General features: G+C 42.9%; 1 protein-coding gene across 2 annotated transcripts; it reads left to right on the top strand.

The window, feature by feature from the left end:
• Positions 1-13592, top strand: exoc3l2a (exocyst complex component 3-like 2a). Of its 2 annotated transcripts, none has more exons than XM_015033749.1 (13): positions 1-80; positions 3512-4081; positions 4592-4806; positions 5207-5957; positions 6054-6168; positions 6256-6366; positions 6460-6560; positions 7321-7431; positions 7519-7654; positions 8767-8889; positions 9014-9169; positions 10109-10230; positions 12485-13592. In XM_015033749.1, the coding sequence occupies exons 2-13, from the start codon at positions 3537-3539 to the stop codon at positions 12792-12794; spliced, it is 2796 nt and encodes a 931-aa protein (XP_014889235.1). In that variant the 5' UTR covers positions 1-80; positions 3512-3536; the 3' UTR covers positions 12795-13592. The 2 variants fall into 2 exon arrangements, with proteins under 2 accessions (XP_014889235.1, XP_014889234.1); XM_015033748.1 differs by lacking the exon at positions 1-80 and adding an exon at positions 1335-1533.

A 13592-nucleotide genomic window follows, 5' to 3' on the forward strand; every position in this document is an offset into this window, starting at 1 on the left:
CCTGTGGATGAGAGTGACAGAAGAAGAAACCTCCAGGAAAACGCAGATGGACTGAGCCGAGCAAACTTTCATTAGAAAAGGTAAATAAATGACACAGCGTAAAGTTAATGGCCCTGTTAACTCAAAATGATGTAAACATGTTAAGATTAAACACAATAAAGCAGAAAAAACAATTCAGCCTGATTTATGACAGAAACTCCAGACAAAGACGGAGGCCAGTTCGCTGGCTGGGTCTGTCACTACCTAACAAACAGACCACATTTTGTGAGGATGAAGGTTGTGAGTCTAATCAGGCCGAAACTGTGATTCAGTGTATTGGTTAGAGAAGAGACTAGAAAGAGCGTCTAAGTTTCTCACAAGCCGCCATTTTGAAACACACATCAACCTACTATGACCTTATTGAAGTTATGAGACATTTAAATAAAAGGGTAAACTTATGCTATGTTGTAGGTTCGATTCCAGCTTCCTCCTGCCACATGTCGATGTGCCCCGGGGCAAGGCACTTAACCCCAAGTTGCCTACCGATCTGCGTGTCGGTGTATAAATGTGTGGGCGTTTGTGAGTGCGAATGGGTGAATGTGACTCTAGTGTAAAGCGCTTTGAGTGGTCAAAATGACCGGAAAAGCGCTATATAAGTTCAGTCCATTTACCAGTGTCAATTGGTTGTGTTAGTAGCTTATTTCACCCTAGCTAAGCAGAAGCATCCTACGTAAGTACTTTAGCACAAGCTAGTGCTAGCTACTATGTTCAAAATTCACAGTTTGACCAAAAAGTTAATCATAAACTCAATAGACAGACAACATTTTAGCTAGCGTGGTATTTATAATAACAATGTTTCGGCTTTACATTGACTGTCCTGGCGCTATAAGCTCTTGTCATAACTCAATGTGAACACTGGGTGGCAGTAAACAGCCATACTGCTGCTGCTTGAAGCTGCTCAGTAAAGCCAGGACATCACAGCAGCAGCAGCAGCAGCAGCAGCAGCAGAGTTGACTGTCATAAAAGTTCAAATCTTCCACCTAAATCTCCCGCTGGGGATCAATGAGCGGCTGATGAGGTAGAAATGGAATTTCTTCTCAAGGCTGTTGTTTGCTTTCTTTGTTTTCTGCCCTCTAGGAGACCACTGTCACAAAAATCACAAAACCCCATTTTAGAGAGACGAGCAAGGGGTATGTCCTGTCCCCCTCCAGTGGACAGCTCGTGCAATTAGTGTAATTAGAAGTGTCCCTCGGGTCTGTGTGTGCGTGGGGGCGCAGGATGGGCTCAGTGGTGTAGGTGAGGGGGTGCGGCGGAGGTGGGGGTCTTTCCTCAGGAAAACATATCACCTTCCACCACAATAGAGAGCATCAGGAAGCCACAGGCAGCCCCATTGCTCTCTTGAGTCACCCAGCACTTTCAGACACGCTCTTGCACTCATCAGTCTCTCTCACACACACTCACGCATGACCACACACCCCACAGCCTGGCAGCTCACAAGACCAGTACTCTCAAAGATGACACTGAACTGAAACGCAGCACAGGCACAGCGTTCAGGTAAGTCCTAAGATGCTTTTCTCCTGACTCCACCAACATAACTGACTTTTCAATTAAGGTGTTACTCTGATGATGATCCCAATCGTTTATAATGCTGTTAGAAGTCTTTCAGTTACCTCGTTATTATATTTTAACACATCTCTAAATTGACATTCGTCATGTTTTTGACAAAGACAAGAATAATGAAAATAGGTAAAAAACATAAACTCACTTCCCTGGTTTGTGTTTTGTGTCCCTGTTAATGTTGTTTTTTTACTCTTTTTACTCTTCATGGACGATTTCTCTCCATAAAGAGTAAATCCAACAAATTATTTTTCACTCAATAATGGTCCTGATTCAGGTTTCTAAATTGAATCCTAAATTATTCACCTATTTGATCTTTATTGTACTACCTTAAAATGTTTTTCCAACCTTACTCGAAAGTGATCGTCTGGACCTGGAAACCAATCTTCAGATGTGTAAAAAGTATGCACACTGCATATGGAAGGTAGCTTGATGGGCAGAATAAAATTTAAATTTAAAACCAAGCTGATGATCAAAAATATATCAGTGGATTTACATTTGTTTTTTGTTAAAAAGTTTATATTTTTGCATGTGTGATCCTTTAGCCACAATTTATTTTACAAAAAATTGACAAAACTAAAGCTATTTAGTCTGAATAAATCTCATGGGAGTTCCAGACTGAGTTAACAAAAAGTGTAAACGTAACAGCTCTGAGTTCATTCATAACACAGCTTTGTGAATTTACATTTAGTACTGTGTCTGTGTCAAGCTGTTAGTATTAGAGGTATGAATGCTTTGTATTGCTAGTAAAGACAAAAACAAGAAACAAAGCAGCAAACAATAGGATACAGTAGATGCGCATAACAGCATGTTTGTGTAAGTGAAGGCTTGCAAACAATCAGATGACTCCTTATGAAAAGTAGCATTAATTGTTAGAAAACATTAGATGCATTAAAACTGAACCTCATTTATAAAGAACAGTTGAAGGGATAATATTTGGTAGTAATAATTTGCATTTTACATTTTGTATTTCTAAAGATTTGGGATGGTGTGTGCACGTGTTGGAGTCCAAAGTCACAAAATTACAGAAAATATAGAATTATTAGTCTTCAACCTGTGACTCTAATTGCATTGGTGGTTAACCACTGAGTCTAGTAGTTTATGATTAGCAATATTCCGATGGGTTGCTGAAGCTTTTCCCCTTTAAGTTTGCATGTTTTCCCTGAGTCTTTGTGGATTTCCCGCCGCTGCTCCGGCTTCCTCATGCATTCCAAAGACATGCATGTTTTTATAGGTGATCCTAAAATGGCAGAGGGTATGAGGAAGAGTGTGCATTGTTGTTTGTGTCCATGGTGGAGCTGGACAATTCTCACCCAGTCTGACACTGGACAAGCAGCTAGTAAGCATAAAGTAGGCACAGGAAATGTACTTTACCGATGGAATGAAAAAGTCTTTCCATTTGTTCTTGCCTTAAAAATCAAGCTCTCTTTGAGGACCAAGGGATAACACATTATTGAGTTTCTGCAGAGAATGATTATTTTACTTTTTCATAAAAAACATTCACATTTTATTAATCGTCCAAAAGCAAATGCAGTAACAGGCCCGTCACTTTGGGTAAGTCGCCTTCTAGAACCTTCTTGTTGGTTGTTCTTCAAAAAGCTGCAGGTGGGCCAACACAAATATCTTCAAATAGTTTGTCAGATAAGATGGCAATAATTTAGCTATGTTTCCTATTTCCTCTGTGAGGGGCATTACATAAGTGTAGGAAGTTTTTGATTTCAGTTATATAAACTATTATCTTGCGAAAGAATGTCCAAAAGCATCAAAAATTTGTTTGGATTTTACATCATAGTCTAGATAATAATAGTTAAAACAAACAAATGAATTGATTGAACTTTTTTTTTACCTTCACCCTGGATGTAGTTGTCCTGCGCCTGAACAACGTGGCTTTATCTAAAATGTTCTTGTTTTGCAGTTGTTTTTAAGGATCACCTGCAATCATGCCTATTCTGAAAAAGCCCCCAGGAAGATCCAAGAGCTGTCACGAGTTCCCTAGAGCAAACGGTGAACTGATCCTGCCTCGGCTGGACTTGGACCTGAGGGACCTGAACGATCTCAACGAGCTGAAGGAGCTGAAGGACCTGAAAGACCTGAACAAGAACCTCAACCCCTTTGAGGATGTGGACTTGGACGAGGACGAGAAGAACGGGGGCGACACGGGCCTCTTCATGGGGGAGGTAAAGGGGAACCTCCAGCTGAGGTCCTCCCGGGATGGAGAAGAGGAAGAGAACGAAGTGAACACAGAGAAGCACGGGGCGGGAAACCCCAAAGCGAAGCCGCTCAGGGGGACTCTGGAGCGGATCTGTGGAGTGTCACCCCTCAAAACCCTTGGAAAACTGGGGAAGGGTCTTCGCATATCAGGACGACATGTGTGGGGGAGCAGCTTTCCCCACTACAACCATGGAGACTCAAATACACTCCCGGCAGAGAAGGAGAAGAAGAAAGGGCTGCGAAGAGGCTCGGAGGGGATTATGACCCTGCTTCGGTGAGGATGGGGTGCTGAGGAGAGTGGGATGGGGAACAAACTGCAAAACAAATATATTGTTTGAGTTGTGATTGTGTGACTCTACAACAATATGGCTTATTTTATTGGTACACACATTTGTCAGTCTGTTCAAAAAATGTTGGATAAGCTTGAAATAAGAGCAAGTGCATTGGATTCCAATAAAAGTAATGTAAGAAACAAAAATGGAGAAACCGTTCAAATAATGTCTCAGCATCGTCTAGACCTGAAGCTTAGTTCAAAGGTGTTATGTAATGTTGTTGGGGTGGCTCTATAGTACCTCTTTTGTTTTCTACTGACATGTTGTCTACTTGTGTGGCTCATTGAATTAGTCTATTTTTAACTGAGCTGGCTATTCTCTGCAGCAGCACACTTTAGCAGATGTGTGTAAATAAGTGGCATTCCAATCATAGCAGCAAATACTGTTCTGAAATGCACTGAGCAGTCCTTCAGGAGGTTTTAATTTGTGTCGCTGCTATGGATACTCTCCAGCTTCACAGGTCGCCGTAAGGAGGAGCGCAGGGAAAGCCTGCCCTGTGGGGACCTGAGCACGGAGTGCGAGACAGAGGGATCCAGGCGACCCTCATTTCTTCGGATCAGCTTGGGCAAGCTCAAGAGGGAGTCTATGTCGGACAAGGCTTCCCAAGAGGCCGACGAGGAGGAGGCGGAGGAGGAGCCAGTGATCAAAACCAGAGAGCCCCTGTCAGGTAAGAATCAAGGAAACAGCATCAGTTCAGCACTTCCCGTTCAAGGTTTATGTGTGTTTCCTGTGAGTCTAAGACAACACTCTGATTAGGTTGAGAGGTCCCCAGATTCCCGAGTCGCTCACCAGTTGACTGTCAGATCAGGAAATGATTGCACTTCCTCCCACCCCATGTTCTTGTAAAAGCTTAACCAAGCCACCACTAACTTATTCCACTGGGAACATTGCTTGAACAGAAGAATGTAGAGAATGAGCAGAGATAACCCAGTCCGTAGCTCAGACACTTGGGCAGATACTCAATAATCATGACTGCAGAAAAGCCTGTCCCCCGTTTTATCCGAATCCTCTTGCGTCTTGTCACTTTTGCTGATAAACTTAGGTTTCTATTTGTTGCATTCCAACAGTTCTGGAGATTCTACAGCTAGTCAACCACAGAGACCTTCTCTTGGCTGACACACACATTCTGGAGTTGGAACGAGAGTGTGAGCTCCTGTCTTTGCTGCCAGCCACAACTGCATCCAGCCCTACTTCTACTTTAGGTCCCGGCACCCCACCTATTAGCCACCTTTTGTCATCTTCATCATTTGACGAGGCCCTCAGCTCGAACGCAACGCTAGACTCTAGCAGGAGGAAGGTGAAGGATGTGGAGCTCTTGTACGAAGCCTTGCAGAAGGAGATGTGGGATGTGGTGAGAGAGTCGCTCCGCCAGCCCAGTGCTGGCCCTAACCTTGGCCTAGTGGTGCTAGTGATACAACAGGAGGAGCACGCAGACGCCACCTGGGCTCTGAGAGAGGAGTCCAAGACAGAGCGAGTGAGTCCCCACATCCAACCCAGCCAGCGCCCTCGAAGGCTGAAGACCAAGTGGAGGCAGGCAGTGGCAGAAGCTGCGGACTGGAGCCTGCCTCACCAGGTGGACACTCAGGCAGGCCAGCTGGCCTCGTATCTGGAACGTCTGAGGAGCCGGATGGTTGATGACCTGGATGCGGCCAGGAGAAATGCCGTGTCCATTTACCCAGAGGAATTTGCAGCCTTCCAGGTGTATGTGGAAAGTTACCATCAGGCCGTCGCCAAACGTCTCCGGACCATCACCAGTGGGCCGCTGCAGATCACAGACGTCTACTCGCTGCTAGACTGGTTTTACAACATCTACAACAGGTTGGTGACAACAGTATTTACAGGATGCATCAGTCTGATGAAGATATACCTAAGTTTCCGTTATGCATCTTTTTGTTAATGTCTGTTTTCCCATAGGGATGTCTTAGGAATCATTGGCACCAGTACAGCCATACACTACTCTGCACTGGAGCCCATTCTTCCTCAACAGACAGTGGACAGGCTGGAAGAAGACTGCATCAGTATAGTCAGGGTAAGATGAAGATTTATTTATTTTTGATAGACATTCATAAGAGAAGCTGGATGGAAAATTTATTTTCATGGAACCTTTTCTTTTCAGGATAAAGTGACAACTGAGCTGATCCAGGTTCTGGATGATGAGGAGAGGCGATGGGCCCAGACTCTACATATAGAGGAGTATCAGTCCAACCTGGCGCGCTCAGTGATCCAGGTACAGCGTAGCGTCTTGGTAGCTTTACCCAAAACGTCTTGCAATTTTCCGATTGAGAATGTAAATCCTAACCCTTATTTATGATATGTCCAGAGGCTGAAGGTGGATTTGGATAGATCTACGTCTGTGAGCCAGTTTCTAGGTGCAAGAGTTGCCCGCTGTTGTCTTATTGGGCTTGCTGACTTCCTCTACAAGTGAGTTCACATCAAACATGAAATTAGATTAGATAATTTATACAGGATGATAAGCTTTATCGTAAGAATACATTTTATAATTTGGGAACCAGGATTAACAATAAGATCACTTTAAAGCTATAAACAAAGCACAAACAGAACAACAATTCTAATTTTAGCTCACACTCAACATTAATGGGTTTGTTTTCATGATTTTAAGGAAACTAAATTTTATTCTGATGTTAGGAATAGAGCAAAGGCATTTACACCAATCAGGCGTGACATACTGACCACTGTCAAGTGAATAACACTTTTTTTTAATCTAATCATTGTGGCACCTCTCAGTGGTTGGAATATATCAGGCAGCAAGTGAACATTGTGTCTTTGAAGTTGAGGTGTTGGACGCAGGAAAAATGAGCAAACGGTTCTTGTGGGCTGTTCATTGTCTGCAGTGATCACTTTCTATCAGTAGTCTGAAGAAGTAACATCGGTGACCCGGTAACAGGGTCGCGAGGACAGTTCTCAACTGAGATTACAAGATCATTTGGTTAACCAAAACTCCCAACATGTAACCACAACACAGATGTAAAACATCTGCACATTGCTATTGGGTTTATTATTTCATGGGGAGTCCCATTGGCTTCAGAGCTCAGACAATTTAAACAATTTGTAAAATAGTTTACATATGTCTAACCTAAGGTTCTTGGCCGATCACTGCTACTTATAGCTTCTCTGGTCGACATTCATCCAGAAATTTCTCACAAACCTTACATGTTTCCAGCTTCCAGAGGAAGGTGGAGATGTTTCACGACACGCAGGCAGAGTTTGGAGACAGAGGGGACGGATACGTGTCCAAGACCATAGCGCTGGTCAACTGCTGCCCTCCCCTGAGGTACAACCGTAACCATAGTGACATGATTTACTTGACTACTGATGGGAAGGTTTGCGGTAAATAACTTAAACGTGCTGCTTGCCACAGGAACTTTGTGGAGCGTTGCAGGCAGTGCGACCCACAGGGCAGCGAGGAGTCAGCGCAGAGAGCCAGCTCCTCCCTGGACAGAGTCGTCAGCCTGTCAGTGCGGGTTCTGACCAGCAGACTGTTTGAGCACATCAGGGTCAGCAGGAAATTTTATTCTCATTACTAACCATGTTAATATTCCAGCAGGATGTTCAGTTTCAGTAGCTAGTTTTGTGAATTTCATTACAAACGCTCAGAGATGACATTTTTTTTAAAGATGACCAGTTCTAAGATAATGCATTTTTATTTTACAGTCATTGTTAGAAGAAAGTACTTCCTTTTTCAGTGCTGGATATAGAAAATGATCTTATCTACAGTGAGTTTGATTTGAAAATAATATTAATAATAATAATAATAATAATAATAAATAAATAAATCTCACATGTAGAAACATACACATCAGATTCCACACTGTCGTTAACAAAGATCAAACCAAAAGAACTTTGGTTTGATCTTTTGGTTAAAACCAAAAGATCAATCTTTCACTTCAGTTGCAAGTGAAAATCTAAGTTCTGTAGAGTCACTTTTATCAACAATTACTACATATGTAATCATGTTCTGTATGATTTCTAAGTCTCTCACATTGCTATATTTCAATCATAGCCCAGTTATGTAATTTTGTTATGCGATTCTCTTAAGTTCCCTCACTATTTCAATCAGGATGAAGTCTAGACTTTGACTGGGCCCTGGCAGCACCTTAATTTTTTCTTCTTCAGCTGTTCTGTTGTAGAGTTGTTGGTGTGTTTAGGATCATGTCGTGTTGATGAGCCACTTTGGGCCAAGCTTTAGCTTCCAGACAGAAATCTAAAACACAGTGCCTTTTCTCTGAGCATTCTTTTAGTCTGATCTTGTTGTGAATGTAGCTAGAAGTCCACTTCTAGGAAGATTTGGAATTATATTAAATGTCTTCCACTGGTAAATAATGATTTCACAACAGTTAACACCAATCCAGACAAGTAGGAAGCTTGTAGTTTTTGATTTTTGGATTTAAAGCTCCTACATAAGTTGGTAGATATCAGATAATTTTCACGTTGTCCTGCCACATGCAGCCCTACAACAGAAAGAGGGCGTACTTTCTTTTGTTTTCCCTTGACTGTACATGTATGAGGTAGCTATAAAAAGCATCCAGAGAGCTGTGTGGGTGTATGTGTGTTGCAGAAATGTACCACACTGCACTTTGTTAATGCGTTTCTGATCTGTTGTTTACAGCCTTTCTTCGACAAACTGATGAAGAGGAAGTGGCTGAACAACACCGATGCCTTTGAAGCCATTGAAGCCAGCATTAAACAGCACTTCAAAAAGTTCAAAAGGATGGACCCTCCTCCGTATCAGGTAAAAAAAACCTTCACCGACCTTGTTGTAAGGTGGGAACAAATATTTTAAAGGCTTTTTAAAAAAAAAAAAAAAAGAATTGGTGTATGCAGCAGATCATTGCTTACTTTCTCTAAACTGGCAGGCACTGGTGGGTGAGGTGCACAGACGGGTCCTGGTGGAGTACGTCCGGGCCATTATGCGAGGACGGATCATTTGCACCTCCTCCAAGATGAGAAAGAGGATGGCTTTTCGACTGCAAGACGAGGCCAAGCAGCTGAAAGGCCTCTTTAGAGATCTGGTAAGTTTGATGTGCACGCGCAAAATGACGTGTTAGATGTGGAAGAAACACTTTAGGCACGGGAAAGCATCCACAACCGGCGTAAAGTTTACATCTTTAGAGACAAGAAATGTTAAGGTATTTCAGGGTGGGGAGGATGACTCTTAAAAACAAAACAACAAGCTGGCGAGGGAGAAGGGTGACGGTGAGTAGAGACTGACCTCTGAACTTCCCAGGTCGGGGAAAAAGTCAGACAATGTTTACACAAGAAAAGAACATGTCTCGGTGATGGCAGCCCTGAAAAATGGCTGCCTTCACAAAGATGGAGATGGATGAACCGGGCTTACGTTAGCACTTGTCAAAGGAGGGAAGAGAGAGTACGGCTGGGCTTGACGCAGTGGCATTTGCCCCCATTTTGGGTGCGAGTTCAAACAAGTGTCCGTCACCTCGGCTGACAACAGGAAGTTGCTGTGTTTGGAAGGAACTTCCTGTTCCTGTCAGCTGGCCAGCTTTGATGTGCCTCTGGCTTGGCCTTGATGGCCTTGCTGGGCAAGGAGCCTCTGTGGAGACTGGGAACATTTGGGCAGGGAGAGGGGAAGAGGATGACTTTTTAATGGCTGTCTAAAAAGGATGCTGTTATTTTTTACCGAATGCCAAAGTAAGGAATTAATCTCTCTTTTCCTCAGCGTTTGAGGGGAAAACAAAAACTCGGAAGACGGAGGTGGAGATCTGTTATTCACCAGTGAATTAAGTGTTTGACCTCTGGCCTCAGGAGGCGTTAATCTGTTTTTCCTCTGAAGTTGCTCTCATTGGACTGCTTTCCATGCTTCCTCTGAAAAGGAAATGTTTAAGCAGAAGAAGCGTGGCAAAAACATGGTTCAAATTTAGTTGAAAAACAAAAACAGAAAACAAACTGATCGCTTTAATGAGTTTGTAAAGATGCACTTTTCTGTGCTCCAGGAGTCAAATGCGTCCTGGTTGGACAGCACCATCTCCCACCTCGCTGACATCATCCTCCTGGAAGACACTCCCTCCATCCAGATGGAGGTGGCTGTTCTGGTGAAGGAGTTCCCCGATATAAGGTGAGGTCACAACCTGGATTTGAACTCCCTTTATTATTTTGTGCTTAAAAAACACACTCTCACCGTGGCTTTGCTGACACTAAAACTACAAAAGCAAAACAAAACATGTATGATTTTTTTTTTGGTTCTCCTTTGGATCAAAACAATGGATCAAAACAGGGAAAAGCGCTGTGGAAACTTTTCTATATTAACACAAACTATTTTCGGAGATCAGCAAGGGTCTGGTTTAAAAATGGATGAGACAAGAGAGGCCCCCCTTCCCCCTAGGGGTTCGGGAGGAGAAGTTCCAGCTTGTTTGCACAGATTATGACTCAGGTGACCGTTGGCAACCTCTATCAGCATGTGACGTACAAGTCTCCGAGGAATAGACAGGAAGCTGCTGCCGAGTACTTCCTGTTCCTGCCACCCAGCAGGAGACAGCCTGGTGCCACAATTAGAATTAAAAAAAGAAGGAGGTGTGGAAGAGGATAAGACATGGCACTTCAGACATAAACTCCTCATTCAGCCGTCACTTCCTTCTGTGTATATTATAAACTACCACATAACAGAACTCTGATACATCAAAGAGGCCAGGCGTTCCTTTGGTATTGTGTGTTTCATCCTACTTGGACCACTGTCCAGTCAGCTGGTATAACCCTGGTTGGATATTTTTGTAGTTCATTCAGATTGGTTGCTTCCCTGGCAGTGACCCAGCTGTTAAGCATAGTCTGCATGTTTTTTTTTTTTTTTTTTATTGGAGTAGTGTTCAAAGCCATTGTAAAAGCTTAATGTTTAGATTGCTTTTAGAATAAGTTCGGTTGTGGGTTTGGGATTCTTGTCCTGTTGTAACACAGGTGGCAAGCTGTTGCTACATTTCAACCAGCTGTTGATTTGAGGTGAAAATGACCTTAGAGGTAGTCATCCTTTTTCATCCACTCTAGGGGTCTATTATCTAGCTATGGTGGGTCTATTTCTCTAGTACTTAGTAGCTGCCACAGAATACCTGAACTTGCTGTGCTCACATTTGACACCTATGAATATTGTTCTTGACCTTGAGGACAAAAAAACTCAATCATTGCCTTGTTTGATTGTCAAACTTTTCACTGACAACTATTCTATTCATATTTTTGTGGAAGCAAGACATTTCTGTCAAATATGAAGGTGTTGATTTTGGAGCAGCAGCTTCTTACTTGGTCCATGGCATTGTAAAACCTGGGTCTCCTGGTTAAGGTCACTCCAGTTGACTTGATCTATGGTGGTTCCTGGGTTGCTCTAGGACATCCTGCTCAATTGCATAACACCTGAGCGTGATAGGTGGGCCACATGGTTGAAATTAGGAGTTGCACCAACTAGTCACCTTGTCGATTCTTTACTCAACAGGGTAAAGAATTTACGAAGCAACTTGTATAGCAAGTCGCCTAGTTGCAATCATGTGACAAGACTGATTCTTCCAAGAAGATGAAAGATGAGGAACTAGATGAATTTGTCAGGCAGTTTGAATTGTAAAAAAAAAATAATAATAATAATTTACCAAAGATGTACTGGAAACTCTGGCAAAGGCTACTGGAATAAGCACTTTGCATGGCATTGTGGTTACAGTGGGCGTATAGAAGCTGCAGACTGCGGCAGTCCTGATTTTGACTCCCATTTTTGATTCCATTGTCGCATGTCTTTTCCTGCCTTCTTTCTGCATCTTTCCTGTCAGATTACTATCAAATAAATAGGACTAGTGCCAAAAAATACTCTTAAAAAAAAAAAAAAACACTACCTGAATAATGTGCGGCATGATATCAGGCTCTTTTCATCCAACTGATCAGCGTCACCTTCTTGACAGTGTTGACAACACTGGTGTTCCAACAGCAAAAAGTTCCTAAGCTTGCTTCCGAGCAGGAAAAGCATAATGACAAGCTTCTGAAATGACTCTGAGCTCAATTTTAGAAAAAACTGACAGGCGACAATGCTAAAAAGTACAGGAGACACAACCATTGTTGGTTTACTTGGAATCCACCATCCTTTTCCCATTCAAATACATTTTCAAAGTCCAAAATAAACATGACATTAACGGTAATAATGAAAGTTCCTGACCGTAACTGAATGAGTCCAAATCAAATGTGGCATGTTTTCCTGGTGCTCCTTCCCAGAAACAGATGCCTTGAGTCAGAGTTTTGACTGTTACTCACACTTATGACAGTCATTGACGACACCAGACAGTGATGGTTTCACACTAACGTCAGCCTGCCAGCTAACTTCCTCAATGCCTCTTTCCGCCTGACAGGAAGAAGCACGTCTCCACCCTGCTGAATGTGCGAGGGATGACACGGCAGACGGAGCGGCAGGAGATCCTTAACATTGTCAAAGACTTCGAATGCAGCAGCGCCCTCATCTCGCGGGAACGCGCTCTCTTTGCCGACATCCCCATCACGTCGGAGGTGCACTGCATCAGCCTGAGTCTCCTGCATCTCGCCATGACCGTGTCCAACTGGTTCTCAGAGCACCGGCCGCGGCGCAGGACGAGATCCCGGCACGCTGCGCCTCAAGCAGCTGAGGTGGAGGAAAACCCAAGCAAGCTTCACAGAGAAGAGTAGGAGCTTGATGACATGTACATGCACCTTTGATACCAAACAGTGTTACCAGTCTGCTAAAGAAAACTTGACCTCAGGTACTGCTGGTATTGTACATGCTCGCTGACATATCTCCATCTTCACCTTAGAAAATCCGAAAGAGATTTTGGGGTTTGTGAAATCACTGCGTTTAATGATCTTGGTGTTGATCTTTACATATAGAGAAGAAGACAAAGAAAAACAATCTGTGTTGTACTTTTTTGTTGCTTTTTATTCCTCTGTAACTCTGGAAAATTTATTAGAATATATCGTACAGTATAACGTACATATTGCAGTGTATTAACCTCGTCATATTCAGATATCTACAAGGCACCATCATCTGATATATATAATGGGACCTAAATTCACTCTGCATAATGCAGCTAAACTGTAGAGTTCTCTTCTGTGACGTAAAGTACTAAGATTCCTGGACAGATGGGCTGGCCCCCACAGAGCCCTGATCTCTGTATCACAGAGACACTCTAAGCTTTCTCGAGATGAAGCTTGCAAGTGTAGTGGTAGGTGTGTGTAAGTGGACCAAGAAGACTGTGCTGTTTCAAAGGCAAGTTTTTTCCCTCCCCCTTTATGGCACTTTTCTGGAAGGTAATAGAACTTAAAAATGGATATTTGCTTTAATTTGGAGAGAATGCTCTCTTTAACTTGGAGGATTGATTTTGTTATTGTAAAGCAAGATGGTGTGAAAATGTGTTGAACTCTGACTGTGAATGAAATGGATTAATTTCTGGAAACATAATAAAGGCCCATTGACTGGGCAGAATAAAC

Source organism: Poecilia latipinna, unplaced genomic scaffold (genome assembly GCF_001443285.1).
Source record: "Poecilia latipinna isolate Pla-1442-1.1 unplaced genomic scaffold, P_latipinna-1.0 Scaffold278, whole genome shotgun sequence".
Lineage (NCBI taxonomy): Eukaryota > Metazoa > Chordata > Actinopteri > Cyprinodontiformes > Poeciliidae > Poecilia > Poecilia latipinna.